General features: G+C 53.5%; 1 protein-coding gene across 1 annotated transcript in view; it reads left to right on the top strand.

Annotated features, from left to right (window-relative positions):
- The window catches only part of arid1b (AT-rich interactive domain 1B), a 15191-nt gene extending 314 nt beyond the window's left edge, over positions 1–14877 (top strand). Inside the window, exons 1-23 of the mRNA XM_083898690.1 lie at positions 1–252; positions 2062–2259; positions 4325–4459; positions 4550–4651; positions 6114–6360; positions 6926–7009; positions 7106–7258; positions 7333–7663; positions 7879–8046; positions 8217–8395; positions 8856–8968; positions 9171–9380; positions 9672–9885; positions 10176–10311; positions 10444–10616; positions 11155–11275; positions 11368–11469; positions 11542–11623; positions 11703–12435; positions 12536–12666; positions 12950–13056; positions 13174–13526; positions 13617–14877. The exon at positions 1–252 is cut by the window's left edge and continues 314 nt beyond it. Of these exons, the coding sequence (XP_083754816.1) occupies positions 1–252; positions 2062–2259; positions 4325–4459; positions 4550–4651; positions 6114–6360; positions 6926–7009; positions 7106–7258; positions 7333–7663; positions 7879–8046; positions 8217–8395; positions 8856–8968; positions 9171–9380; positions 9672–9885; positions 10176–10311; positions 10444–10616; positions 11155–11275; positions 11368–11469; positions 11542–11623; positions 11703–12435; positions 12536–12666; positions 12950–13056; positions 13174–13526; positions 13617–14644 (5352 nt within the window). The 3' untranslated portion in view covers positions 14645–14877. The remainder of the gene's footprint in view (positions 253–2061; positions 2260–4324; positions 4460–4549; positions 4652–6113; positions 6361–6925; positions 7010–7105; positions 7259–7332; positions 7664–7878; positions 8047–8216; positions 8396–8855; positions 8969–9170; positions 9381–9671; positions 9886–10175; positions 10312–10443; positions 10617–11154; positions 11276–11367; positions 11470–11541; positions 11624–11702; positions 12436–12535; positions 12667–12949; positions 13057–13173; positions 13527–13616) is intronic.
- Positions 14878–14957: the final 80 nt, after the last annotated feature.

Below are 14957 nucleotides of genomic sequence, written 5' to 3'. Positions count from 1 at the left end.
CCGTCCGGAGCTACACCGACTCTGAACCAGTTATTAACGTCTCCGAGTCCGATGATGCGCGGTTATGGAGGCGGATATTCAGACTTTAATCATCCCTCCTCCGCACAGCAGCAGCAGCAGCAGCCGAGCATGGGGCCGGCTAAAGACACAGGCTCCCAGTACGGCTCGGCTGCTCACGGCTGGGGGGGACAACAAATAACCCACCCGGCGTTGAGCCCGGGTAACACCGGGCAGGGCGGCGGCAGGTCCCAGGTGAGCAACACCGTAATTATTAACAACAAACCAACCGAAAGTCGGTCATCTTCCTCCGGCTAACCTGTTCACTAGCTGCTATGCTAACCCATGTTACATCACCCAACACAAATCACCACCAGCAGCAAGCATAGCGGCTAACTAGCACGTTAGCTGCTAACTAGCATATTAGCAATTCTAGTACCTCAATTAGCTAATGCCAGTTAGCTGCTGAGCTAGGTGTATTTTTTTTGTACATTTCCACTGTAAATACGCGCCATTTAAACTACTTAAGACTGTATGTTGGTGATTTTTCACTTTGAAACAAATAAAACATCGTCTTTAATTGTGTTCATCGCCGAACATCAACAAACAAGCGCCGTTTATGTGAACGGCAGTTGGTAAAGTCACGGTTTTGGTTCCGTGTCCAAGGTGACTCCGTCATTAGCATGCTATGGTTAGGCTAGCGTTAGCATGCTAGCCGTTGCTAACGCAGTAGCACAGGCCTGTAGAGGCTGAGTGTGAGTGTGTGTAACGGAGGTATGAGTGCACAGCGGCGGGGGACGAGCCGCGGCCATATTGTCGTTAAATGTGGGGTGTGAACATTAAAGTATGGCGGGGTAGCCGCTGTCATGAGCTTTCTGACAGCATCGAGCGTCCGCTAACCGCCTTTGACATGCTAATCCTCCCGCTTTCACTTCGGTGAGGTGTCAGCGGAGAGGAGGAGTCACATGAGCGGTGTTAGCCGCCGCACAGGGCTCCTGTGTGGGCTCCGTTGGCCCGCAGCCCACGATAGCCCGCTGTCTCCGCCGTGTCCTGACCTTCACACATGCAGATTAGCCATGTGCCCGTGACCAGCGGCACAACACTGGAGCTGAAAGCCGAGCACCGAGCTCCTCCAGCCCGCAGACACGCAGCAGCACCGGGTCACCGCTTCCTCCATCAGCCTCCTCTCATTAAACAGAGCATCAGTTAACCAGCGGTTTATTAATAAACTGTCTTTGTCTTTAATGTAAACAGAGAAATGAATTGTAATACACTTTATAAGCTCCATAGGACTAAAGTTACAGATACATTTGTTGTTGACTGAGATGACAGTTAAACACAAGGAATAAAACACATTTTAGTCACGTAATAAAGGACTTAAACCACAAACTTCAGTTTAAACCACTCACTCTCCCACACCAAAGCCCATAGAGAAAAACAGTGATTTTAACACCACAGAGACACAGGAGCTGCTGGTCTACTGCTGCCTCGTGTGGTCACTTTGTGTCACAGATTTTAATCCGAATAAAAGTTTTCAAAAGCCGAATTGTACAAAATAAGACATGTGAACTTCGTAACAGGAAACTGAAGTTTGTAAACCACTCACTCTCCCACACCAAAGTCCATAGAGTAAACCAGTGATTTTAACATCACAGCACACAGGAGTTCACAGGAGTTGTTGATCCACTGCTGCCTCCATCACTATGTTCACGTCTTATTCTGTAAAATTCGGCTTCAAAAAACCTTCACTCAGATTAACCTCAGTGACACAAAGTGACCACACGAGGCAGCAGAGGACCAGCAGCTCCTGTGTCCCTGTGAGCGAATATCACTGATTTTCTCTATGGGCTTTGGTGTGGCAGAGTGAGTGGTTTACTAACTTCAGTTTCCTGTTGTTAAAGTCAGTCTAACAGTGAAGATAAAGACGTGAACGTGTTCTTAAAGATATCGTAGACTTAAACTGAGTCTTAAGTTGCTAGGATGTCCCTGCTGGCAGCCATTTTGTCTCTGAGAGAAGGAGAGAGTAATGTATATTATGGTCTGTTTTGACATGTTTGTGTTCAGGTTCCGCCCATGGACCCCATGTCGATGAAGCGCTCTCAGCTCTACACTATGAGCAACAACCCATACACGCAACAGCAACAACAGGGGGCGCCGTATCCTGGCCAGCCCTATGGCGCTCCCTCTCCCCACAGATACCCCATGGGAATGCCCAGCAGGGGGCAAATCGGGATGGGAGCAATGCAGTACCCTCAGCAACAGGTAGGCGATGCTCTGTCCACCCTTTCACATATATACGTTCTTGGCACTTATCGTCCCAGCACGGCTCGGCTCAACCCTGACAGAACCTGCTGTTTTCTGTAGTTTTCTCAGCTGAGCCCATTCTAAACTGTGATGTCATCAGACTGCTGCTCACTGATTGGTCAGAGCGTGATCGTCACTGAAGAGTCACGAGCTGGAGGTTAAAGTTAAAAAGACTTGAAAATCCTGAAAACACGCGCTCATCTGCGACATTTAGCAAAGCAAACGTCAGACGTTCACTTGTATTTCAGTTCAGTGTCAGACGTTCACTTGTATTCCAGTTCACTGGTCATTTTAATGATTCACTTTCACCCAAAACAAGTGCTTTACAAGTCACTAGTTTCTGTTTGTGTCGCGTCACCACAGTTCGACACAGCTGTGATGTGGTGACTCCGCCCACACAGAGGAGGAGCTATGGTAATGAGAACCCAATAGCGTTGACATGAGCATGTTCCAGAGTGGCTGATGTAGCCTCAGTGTGTGTCTTTGTGGAGGTCCTGGTCCTGGTGTGACCTCTGACCTCTGACCTGCTGCTGCTGCTCTGTGATCGTCTGTGAGCAGCAGCTTGTTTTTCTGTCAGAGTCACAAGAGAAGTCACATGGTGACCATCACATTTATGATTTTACACGCATTCCATCAGCGAGAGAGGGATGAACGGCACAGTGAGTCTGAAGGATATGGTCAGTGGTAGAGCGAGTCATAGGTGCAATTCCCAGCTCCGCTAGTCTACGTGCCGACGTGTCCTTGGGCAAAAGAAAAGCAGCCTTGAATGTCATCAAGACCAGAAAAGTGTTGTATAAATACAGACCATAATATCTCACTGTTAGACAGATTTGAACTGGTTTGTAAACCACTCACTCTCCCACACCAAACATCATAGAGAAAACCAGGAGCTGCTGGTCCTCTGCTGCCTCGTGTGGTCACTTTTTGTCACTGAGTAACGTCTAAAGTCAATATTTTAAAGCCGAATTCACTAAAATCAGTCATTGTAAGTTCGTGATGGAGGCAGCAGTGGATCAACAACTCCTGTGAACTCCTGTGTGCTGTGATGTTAAAATCACTGGTTTACTCTATGGACTTTGGTGTGGGAGAGTGAGTGACTTTGGTGTGGGAGAGTGAGTGACTTTGGTGTGAGAGAGTGAGCGACTTTGGTGCGGGAGAGTGAGTGACTTTGGTGTGAGAGAGTGAGCGACTTTGGTGCAGGAGAGTGAGTGACTTTGGTGCGGGAGAGTGAGTGACTTTGGTGCGAGAGAGTGAGTGACTTTGGTGCGAGAGAGTGAGTGACTTTGGTGCGGGAGAGTGAGTGACTTTGGTGCGAGAGAGTGAGTGACTTTGGTGCGAGAGAGTGAGTGACTTTGGTGTGAGAGAGTGAGTGACTTTGGTGTGGGAGAGTGAGTGACTTTGGTGTGAGAGAGTGAGCGACTTTGGTGCGAGAGAGTGAGTGACTTTGGTGTGGGAGAGTGAGTGACTTTGGTGCGAGAGAGTGAGTGACTTTGGTGCGAGAGAGTGAGTGACTTTGGTGTGGGAGAGTGAGTGACTTTGGTGTGGGAGAGTGAGTGACTTTGGTGCGAGAGAGTGAGTGACTTTGGTGCGGGAGAGTGAGTGACTTTGGTGCGGGAGAGTGAGTGACTTTGGTGCGAGAGAGTGAGTGACTTTGGTGTGGGAGAGTGAGTGACTTTGGTGTGGGAGAGTGAGTGACTTTGGTGTGAGAGAGTGAGCGACTTTGGTGCGAGAGAGTGAGTGACTTTGGTGCGGGAGAGTGAGTGACTTTGGTGCGAGAGAGTGAGTGACTTTGGTGCGAGAGAGTGAGTGACTTTGGTGTGGGAGAGTGAGTGACTTTGGTGCGGGAGAGTGAGTGACTTTGGTGCGAGAGAGTGAGTGACTTTGGTGCGGGAGAGTGAGTGACTTTGGTGCGGGAGAGTGAGTGACTTTGGTGCGGGAGAGTGAGTGACTTTGGTGCAGTAGAGTGAGTGGTTTCTCAGCTGTTCTCAGGTGGTTTGGTCTCACTGTTCTCATGTCTCCTCAGATGAGTTCTCAGTACTCTCAGCAGCAGCAGAGTTACTGTCAGCCCGGTCAGCCTCCGTACTTCAGCCCACCTCAGCAGCAGACCGCCGCCCCCAGCCAGCCGCCGTACATGCAGCCCCGCCCCCTGCCTCAGCAGGTAGGCGTGGTCAGAGGCCGAGTGTGTGTGTGTGTGTGTGTGTTTTCAGTCACTTTGTTTCATCTGCTGCGTTCTCTTCTTTCACCACAGGAGGCGTATGCCGGCCGCGCTCAGTCTGCTGCTATGACTCCTGGGAAACCGAACCACGAGGAGATGAGTCTGAGTCAACAGGAGAGGCCGTCCAGCCTCCCGGTGAGTCCAGGACCAGGGTCCAGTCCACTGTGTGTGTGTGTGTGTGTGTGTGTGTGTGTGTGTGTGTGTCGTCAACTTCTTGGAAAACTGTTTTCCATGTTTGGAATGTTTTCAATGAGAGATGGAGCTGAAGATCAGTGAAACTCCTCTCTCTACCATCATCATCCCCTCATTCTCTCTGGTGTTTGCTGATTCTCCTCCTCCTCCTCCTCCTCCTCTGCGCCTTCTTCTTTTTTAACTTTTTTGGGGGGAGGTGGTGATGCAGTTGCTGTGGCAACAGTTGGGGGAGGAGTCACAGGAAGAGGGAAAAATCAAAGAGTCAGCAGAAACAGGCTGTAATTACTGATCATCTCCACAAGTTCTTCTGTCAGTGTCATTTCTGCTGACTCATCATGTCAGTTCGTGTGTGTGTGTGTGTGTGTGTGTGTGTGTGTGTGGCTCTGAATGAGACGAGAAAAAGAGGACAAGGAAAGGAGGATGAGGAGGTGATAAGTCTGCAGGAGGCAAGGATGTGGAGGAGGGAGGAGAGAGGAGGGGAAGGAGAGAAAAGAGGAAGTTTATAGAAGGGCGAGCGAGGCTGCAGGGAACTCTCTCTCTCTCCCTCTGTATAGTGTGTGTGTGTGTGTGTGTGTGTGTGTGTGTGCAGCTGATTGGCTGAGTTGTTGGCAGGGGGAGGAGGGAGGGATGTGCTGCTGCGCAGTGATTGGCTCGTCTGGAGCCCAGGGGCTGATGGGAGATTTCAGTGCAGTGTTTCTTCTCTTTTTTTTCTCTCCTTCTTCCTCATCTTTTATTTCCTCTTTCACTCTTTCTTTTCATCATCTCTCTCTCTGGTGTCCTCTCCTCCTCTCCTTCTCTCCTCCTCTCCTTCTCTCCTCCTCTCCTTCTCTCCTCTCCTCTCACCTTGTTCATTTGTCTCAAAGGTTGAGATGTTGTTTCTCTGTCAGAGTGAGACCTCGTCTCGTCGTAAACATCACAGTCACTGAAGGAGGAACTGATCCCTCCATGTGTCTGTGATGATGATGATGATGATGATGATGAAGATGAGGCCTGTGTGTCTGAATAAAGACTTAAAAACAGTTTTTCACTTGAGTTTCTCCTCACACCAAACCTCATAGAGAAAACCAGTGATTTTAGCTCACAGGGACACAGGAGCTGCTGGTCCTCTGCTGCCTCGTGTGGTCACTTTGTGTCACTGAGGTGAATCCAAATGAAGGTTTTTAAAAGCCGACTATGACAAAATAAGACTTAAGAACTGAGTGATGGAGGCAGCAGTGGATCAACAACTCCTGTGAACTCCTGTGTGCTGTGATGTTAAAATCACTGGTTTACTTTGGTGTGGGAGAGTGAGTGGTTTACAAACTTAAAGTGGACCAGTGGTTCTCAGCAGCAGGGGGCGCTCACAGCACAGTGGGTCAGTGGGCGGTCTCTGTCTCTCTCTGTAACGTTGCCTCCTGTCTTTCAGGATCTGTCCGGGTCCATCGACGACTTGCCCACAGGCACTGAGGCAGCGGTGAGTTCAGGGGCGTCGGGATCTGGGAGTATTCAGGGCGATCAGGGAACTCCAGCTCGCTCTCCCTTCTCGCCCCACGTGTCGCCCCGACACCCCCCGCCGGCTCACTCCGGGCCCTCCCCGTCCCCCTCGCTGTCCCCCGCCGGCTCCAGCAGCCAATCACGATCTGGACCTTTGTCCCCGGCCACCAGTGGACCCGGTTAGTGATGACGTCATCGCATTTACGTTCAAACACATATTTTGTTAGTGTAGCATTAGCCCAAGGAGAGTATTTAGCTTAGCATTAGGCAGAGCAGAGTATTTAGTTTAGCATTAGCCCGAGCAGAGTATTTAGTTTAGCATTAGCCCGAGCAGAGTATTTAGTTTAGCATTAGCCCGAGCAGAGTATTTAGTTTAGCATTAGCCCGAGCAGAGTATTTAGTTTAGCATTAGCCCGAGCAGAGTATTTAGTTTAGCATTAGCCCGAGCAGAGTATTTAGTGTAGCATTAGCCCAAGGAGAGTATTTAGCTTAGCATTAGCCCGAGCAGAGTATTTAGTTTAGCATTAGCCCGAGCAGAGTATTTAGTTTAGCATTAGCCCGAGCAGAGTATTTAGTGTAGCATTAGCCCAAGGAGAGTATTTAGCTTAGCATTAGCCCGAGCAGAGTATTTAGTTTAGCATTAGCCCGAGCAGAGTATTTAGTTTAGCATTAGGCCGAGCAAAGTATTTAGCTTAGCATTAGCCCGAGCTGTTCTCACCCAGATTTATTTGTGTCGTCTATCAGGAGGTCAGCTGACCCCTCAGGTCCCCGGTCCTGGATCAGATGTTGCCCCACATCCATCTCAGTTGACCATGACTCAGGACAGAGGTAACGTGTGTTTGTATGTCACATGGTCAGTGGGTGGGTCATGTGACCACCCTCCAGGGGCTAATGCTAAGCTAAAATTGTTTGACTTCTCTCCAGGTTTGTCTTCTTCCACGCAGCGCAGCACTGCAGGGCCTCAGTTTGGCCCCCAGCAGTCAGCACCGCCCATGTCTCCTCACCCTCCACCGGGGGGCGCTGTGCATCACGGATCCTACCAGCAGGGCAGCTCATACGGCCAGTATGGCCCCCCAGGTATAATGTGCTGTGACGTGGACAGACGGTGGTTTTAAACCTTGAACCTTCTGATGTCATGTCTCTGTCCTCAGGTAACTATCCCTGCCCCCCCACCTACAGCGGGGCCCCCAGTGCCAACTACAGCGGCCCCAGCCCAGGCCTGGCCAACGCCAGCAGTCCCATGCACGGTCAAGGTCCATCCACTCCGGCAGGTCGCGGTCTCGGGCCTGGAGCCGGAGGGCGGTCCTACCCCGCTGCAGGGAGCGCCATGGCCCCCACCTCCCCAGGTATGCCACAGCCCGCCGGTCAGGGCATGAGGCCCCTGGGGGGCCCCAACACTGGCCGCAAACCACTCGATGTGGGCCCGAGCGCCGGGCCCAGTGCCAACTCTTCACCGCCGTTTTCAGCCGGAGCTCAGAACAGGTGAGTCCTGACGGAACTTTGGTTTTCCATGGCTTCATAGCTCCTCCTCCTCTGTGTGGGCGGAGTCATCACATTACTGTGCTGACGTGTTTATTTTCTCCACGACACAAACACAAACTACTGACCAATCAGAGGCCGGCAGTCTGATGATGTCACAGTTTAGTGTCAGGACTCTTTGAACCAAATGAAAGTGTTTGTCACCTCCGTTCCTCCAGGCCTCCCTTCACCCGCTCGCCCGGATACCACAACAACAAGTCCTGGCCAGGGGGCGGAGTCTCCCCCTCTCCTCACCACTCCCCCCACCACCACCACCACTCCCCCCTCCCTCACCCCTCCCATCACTCCCAGCAGGGCACCAATGCTGTGCAGGCAGAGCATCATGGGTAGGTGTCGTTTCGGGGGACTCGTGTGGACGGAGATATTTGACATTCTGGGGAACTGCGTGGGCGTGGCCTCTGACTCTTCCTCTTCCTGCATGTGACCTGTGTGATCACCTGATGACGAGGATGATAATGATGAAGCGTTGTTAACGCCTCCCTCTGTGCTCTTACAGGCAGGGCAGCAGCTTCCCCGCCATGGCAGGGATGGGCCCCGGGCCCACTGGGGTCCCCTCAGGTCCCTACAGCCAGCAGCAGCCGGGCAGTAACTCTGGGAGGATGACGCCGCAGGGGCCCGTCCTCAACCAGCAGGGGGCCCCCTACTACGCCACGCCCTACAACGCCCCGCCCTCAGGTAGCAGGAACTTTATCGCGTTCCAGAGAAGTCGTGTTAAAACCGTAGACGTAAACGTATCTAAAAAAATAATTATCTGTGCTGTATTTTACTCGCACATGTTCACAGATAGCGATGTCGTAAGTCTTGTATCCGTATGACAGATTTATCGTGTAAAAACAAACAATCTGTACGACATCGACCTCCAGTGTTTCAGCGGGTTACTGCGGCGCGGTACTCACAGGAAGTTTGATTGTTCTAAAAGAGCAAAGTTCAGCTCCAGACCAATACACCCAACCGAATCATAAACGTGTTTCCCACCTGTCAGTCAAAGTTTATAAACCATTTCATGAACTACAAAGTACAGAAAATCGTCGTATGATTTCCCGCAAAATTGTCGATATGTCGTTGATTCTTTCCGACGTCGCGTTTAGCTAACTTTGTCGTTGTCGTTCATCAGTGACTCACGTTTCTCGCTCAGGCTCCTCCGTGATGATGTCGGCAGAAGTGATGGCTGCTCATCCAGACGCCACGCAAAGGGCGGAGCTCAGCAAAGAGGGCGTGGCCTCTTCCACAGAACCACCCAAACCCAAGGTGTGTGTGTGTGTGTGTTGCATGTTTCCTGATCCTTTAAAGGGTGTCACTGTGCTCACATGTGCAGGACAACTGTGACGAGTTTCAGAGATTTTAAGTAAAACAGTAATATTATATATTATATATATATATATATATATATTCATATTCTCACTCCTGGTCCTGGTCCTGACTCTGTGTCCGTGTCTTTCTCTGTGTCCAGAAGCCCAGCGTGGCCACCATGACCAGTGAGAAGATCACACGGCTGTACGAGATGGGCTCTGAGCCTGAGAGGAGGTCGTGGGTCGACCGTTACCTGACCTTCATGGAGGATCGAGGGACGCCCGTCCCAAACCTGCCCGCCGTGGGGAAGAAGCCTCTGGACCTCTGTAAACTCTACCTGGCTGTCCGAGACATCGGAGGACTGGCCATGGTGAGACCACATTGTCACTTTGTGGTAACACCGTTTCACGATAAGTCACCTTATTCACCACAATGTGTTTTTCTTTAGTCAAAGAGTCAGTGACACAAGTCAGTCGGTTTCGCTTTAGTCAAAGAGTCGGTGACTATAATCAATCACAGAAACTTTGTATCTTGAAGCTTTAGCGGTTTTGTGGCAGACTTTGCCGCCACCGTGTGGCTGCACACAGTGTGACACTGAGCGCTCACCTGTATGGTTCTAAGTCAGCTGACTCACTGCTGTCTCCGCCCCCCCCCCCCTCAGGTGAACAAGAACAAGAAGTGGAGGGAGCTGTCGTCCCTGCTGAGCGTGGGCACGTCCAGCAGCTCGGCCAGCTCGCTGAAGAAGCAGTACATCCAGTACCTGTTTGCCTACGAGTGTAAGGTGGAGCGTGGGGAGGAGCCTCCACTTGAGGGCCCCGGCGGGGACGCCAAGAAACCAACGTCACTGCAGGCCAAGATCCAGCCCCCGTCCCCAGGTAGGACATGTCCTCCTCCTCCTCTGAGACGTCTTCACAGATCAGTCAGATTTTTTTGTGATCGAGTATGTTCCCATTCCATTTAGGTAAGAATCTGCTCACTGGTGACATCACATGTCCATTTTATAGGGGACAAATCTGTGTGGATGTGATTAATGACAGGTTTTGAGGTGGATCCCAAAGTATTAAAGTAGTTTGGATCTCATTCAAGTGAAAACTATGTTGATGTAAGTTGACATGACGACACGTGACCCCTGTTGTCAGCAGGTTTTCTGTCTCTATCTCTGCAGCCAACTCCAGCTCCCTGCAGGGGCCCAACACCCCTCAGTCCAGCAGCAGCTCCCTGACCGAGGCCCCCACGGACCTGAAGCCCCCGACCCCCGTCTCCACACCGCACATCCAGATGGGCCCCCAGCCCGGAAACAGGTAGGCAAGGAACCTGAGTCCAGAATCATCAGGTCAAAAGTCATACAGTATATCTGTGGAAAACCACACAAACAGCTCCTGCGTCCCCGTGAGCTAAAATCACTGATTTTGAGCTTTTGTGCTTTGTCTCAGGACGATGGTGAGCGTCCAGGACCCGTTCTCTGAAGGCAGCGATCCGGCTTTCCACAATAAGAGAGCGCCGGGTCCTGGAGGGACCCCCTACCTGCAGGGAGGAGGTCCAACAGAGTCCTCGATGAGGTTGCAGTTCGATGCCAACAAAGACCCATATGAAGGAGCGAGGAAAGGTGACTGATGTCGACCGTTCACCTGGGAAAACTGACCCAACACGAAAGTCAACATTCAGACCGATTATAAATGAGTTAACGATGACTTCAGTCAAAGGGTCGGTATCACTTTTGTCAAAGGGTCTGTATCACTTTAGTCAAAGGGTCGGTATCACTTCAGTCCAAGAGTCAAAGGGTCGGTATCACTTATCACTTCAGTCAAAGGGTCGGTATCACTATTCAAAGAGTCGGTATCACTTTAGTCAAAGGGTCGGTATCACTTATCACTTCAGTCAAAGGGTCGGTATCACTATTCAAAGAGTCGGTATCACTTCAGTCAAAGGGTCGGTATCACTTATCACTTCAGTCAAAGGGTCGGTATCACTTCAGTCCAAGAGTCAAAGGGTCGGTATCACTTATCACTTCAGTCAAAGGGTCGGTATCACTAGTCAAAGAGTCGGTATCACTTTAGTCAAGGGGTCGGTATCACTTCAGTCGAAGAGTCGGTATCACTTGAGTCAAAGAGTCGGTATCACTTGACTTCACCACTTCTGTCCAGGTCCTGGACCGGGCGAGGCCTTCAGTCCTGGTCAGATGCCCAGCGGGTCCATGCAGGACGTGTATCCACGCGGGATCGGACCCAGACCCCAGTACTCGTACGGCCCCGGGTTCGAGCGCAGGTGAACAGGAAGTGACAAGACAGTCGGATTAGGACGGAAAGTTTCAAAAAGAAAGAAAAGCACTACTGATGTGTGATGGTTTGTTCCTGCAGACTGGACCATGTGATGGGACCAGAGGGAGGCACGGTGCCCCCTGCGGGTCAGAGTGGGAACGAGGCCGGCATGTTCCCCTCCAACAGATTCCCACAGCAGAGGTGAGAAAACGACGTCTCTGCTGCTTCTGCTCAACACAGTGTGACTGACTCTCTGTCTCCCCCTGTCTGCAGACATGACACGTACGCGCAGCAGTTCCCTCACAACATGGCCTACACTTCCCATCAGCCCCTGTTTCCTCAGCAGCAGCAGCAGGTCAGAGGTCACAGCAACAAGACAATGATAATTAACATGAACTAAAAGTTTTTAAATGTAAACCGTTTATATCTTTCAGGGCTACAAGCGACCGATGGATGGAATGTTCCCTCCCTCTAAGCGCCATGAGGGGGAGGGGTTTGGCGTGCAGCAGTACGGCGCTCAGCAGCCCGACATGTTCGGCCCGTCCTACGGAGGAGGGGGAGGAGTTGGGGGAGGAGCTTACCTGGGTTCTGAGCGACGGCCGGTGCAGGGTCAGTACCCATATCCGTATGGCCGCGAGCGCCCACCACAGCATATCCTGCTGGGTTCAGGACCCCCAGGGTCCGGGGGCCATGGGGAGGGGCCTCAGGCAAACATGTGGCCCCCCAGGACAGACCTGAGCTACACCTACAACAGGGGTCTGAACCGAGGGGACGAGCCGGAGGGCAGGGCCCCCCCGGAGAGCCAGTGGTCCCCCGGTCACCTGGGCCAGCGCCAGCCCCCCTACCCCCCTCCACACCCCTCATCATCACCGTCCATGCCCTCCAGACCACCCCCCTCCTCTTTCCAAGCCACACCCACTGTCCCGAACCACCTGACCCGCTCTCACAGCCCCTCCTCCTCCTTCCCCCGGCCCATGGGAGGTTCTCTGTCCCCAAACAGCGCCCCCTACCTGTCCTCTATGAAGAAACCGGGACATCCTGCTGTCGGAGCCCCGCCCACCCACAGCCTGCCCCTCATCAACAGAGACGTCAGCTTCCCGTCTGGCTCTGTGGAGGCCACGCCCCCCAGAGTGAAGCCACGGCGGCGACTCACTGCCAAGGACGCAGGTCAGAGGTCACGGACACACACACACACACACACACACACACACACACACACGCACATCAGAACACTTCAGTGTTGATTAAAAAAAGTTTGTCCAATCAGGGACCCCGGAGGCGTGGCGAGTGATGATGTCACTGAAGTCCGGCCTCTTAGCAGAGAGCACGTGGGCTTTGGACACGATCAACATCCTGCTGTACGACGACAACAGTGCAGGGTCATTCAGCCTCTCACAGGTGACACTCACTCATTCACACTCACTCACTCATTCACACTCACTCACTCTCACTCACTCATTCACACTCACTCATTCACTCACTCTCTCACTCTCACACACACACTCTCACTCACTCACACACTCTCACTCACACACACTCATTCACTCACACACACACACACCCTCACACACACACACTCACTCATTCACACACTCACACTCTCAATCACACATTCACACTCACTCACTCACTCACTCACACACACACACACTCACTCATTCATATTCCCGTTAACCTTTAGCTTCCTGGTTTCCTGGAGCTCGTGGTGGAGTTCTTCCGTCGCTGCCTGATCCAGGTCTTCGGTCTCCTGGAGGAGTACGAGGTGGGAGCTGAGGTCCAGGGGGCGCTGTTGGTGCCTCAGGAGGAGGAGGAGGAGGAGGAGGAGGAGGAGGAGGAGGAGGAGGAGGAGGAGGAGGCGGGGCTAAAGGAGACAAAAGACCAATCAGCAGAGGAGTGGGTGAGGAGGTCGGGGGAGGAGGCGTCGCCACTGCACACGACGTCTACGACCACCGCGGCCGCCGTGAAGGAGGAGGAGGCGGAGCACACGGAGCTCCGCCCTCCGCAGGCCAGCAAGTACGACAAACTGCCAATCAAAGTGGAGGAGAAGGAGGAGGCGTGGCAGGAGGTGGAGGAGCGCTGGGCGGAGCTTAGCAGACCCAACCGCTTCATCAGTGGCCTTCTGCACTGGAGGGCGGGGGGCGGAGACTCCACCGCCCACATCCAGACTCACTTCGAGACGCGCACACGAGACTCCGCCCCCCCGGACCCCTCGCAGAGGGGGGAGGAGACGGAGCGAGGAGACGAGGACGGGGAGGAAGGTAAGGAAGGACCGCCGCGGCGCCCCCTTGTGTTGACTCGTGTGTGCGATCAGTGTACTAACGCGTTCTGTGTTCTCCTGTGTTTGTCAGAGGTCGCAGGTCAAAGGTCACTCAGTCCGCTGGAGGACGAGCCGCGGTGCTGGGACGCGGCGCCGCTGTCCACGGCCGAGTCGTGGCAGGACTCGCTGTCCAAGCGCTGCGTGTGCGTCTCTAACGTGGTGCGCGGCCTCTCCTTCGTCCCCGGCAACGACGCCGCCATGTCGCGCCATCCGGGCCTGGTGCTGATCCTGGGTCGCCTGGTGCTGCTGCACCACCGCCACCCGCGCCGCAGACGCACGCCGCCCTCCTACCAGCGGGAGGCGGAGCGCGGCCTGGCGTGCAGCCGCGACGAGTGGTGGTGGGAGTGTCTGGCGGCGCTGCGGGAGAACGCGCTGGTGACGCTCGCCAACGTGTCGGGTCAGCTGGACCTGTCGCTGTACCCGGAGGGCGTGATCCTGCCGCTGCTGGACGGCCTGCTGCACTGGATGGTCTGCCCGGCCGCCGAGGCCCAGGACCCGTTTGCGGCGGCGGCGGCGGGCGGTCCCTCGTCGTCGCTGACGCCGCAGCGGCTGGTGCTTGAGTGTCTGTGCAAGCTGAGCATCCAGGACGCCAACGTGGACCTGCTGCTCGCCACGCCGCCGTTCGGCCGACAGCTGGAGGTCTTCGCCACGCTGCTGCGACTCATCGGCGAGAGGCGGAGCCAGGTGTGTCGGGAGATGGCGGTGGCCGTCCTCGCTCACCTGGTGCAGGGCGACGCGGTGGCGGCGCGGGCCGTGGCCCGGCTGAAGGGCAGCGTGGGAACTCTGATCGGTTTCCTGGAGGACAGCGTCGCCGTGGCGCAGTACCACCAGAGTCCACACGGCGCGCTGCACGCCGCCGCCGCGCCACCGGAGCCGCCCAGCGTCAACATGATGTGCCGCGCCGCCAAGGCCCTGCTCGCCATGGCGACGGTGGAGGAGAACAGGGCGGAGTTTGTGGTGCACGAGAGTCGACTGCTGGACGTGTCGCTGTCGGCGGCGCTGAGCTCGCCGGTGGCGTCCGTCATGTGCGAGGTTCTGTTTAAACTCAGCCGCTCGTGACCCCGCCCACACCGCAGCAGGCTCCGCCCACCAGACAAACTCTTGCTATTATATTTTTATTTAAAGAACGGAACAAAGTTTTTACGTACAAATGAATCTATATAGAATCTATATACGGCTCCGAGGCTCCGCCCACAAATGTTTATTTGGGGTTTTTTAAATAATTTTAATACGGAAAATATTTAATACTTGTATTTTAAATTCTTATTTTGTCGTTCTGTTTTAACCAAAGTGTGACGGTGGCGAATGCTGGAGTCCCGCCTCCTGTAGGTGTGTTCCTGTGTGAGGGCGGGGTCAGTTGGTTGTGGGGGGC

This window comes from Microchirus variegatus (assembly GCF_963457635.1).
Source record: "Microchirus variegatus genome assembly, chromosome: 12".
NCBI classification, from domain to species: Eukaryota; Metazoa; Chordata; class Actinopteri; order Pleuronectiformes; family Soleidae; genus Microchirus; species Microchirus variegatus.
Note: the sequence above shows the minus strand (reverse complement) of the source record. Positions and strands in the feature narration are given on the sequence as shown.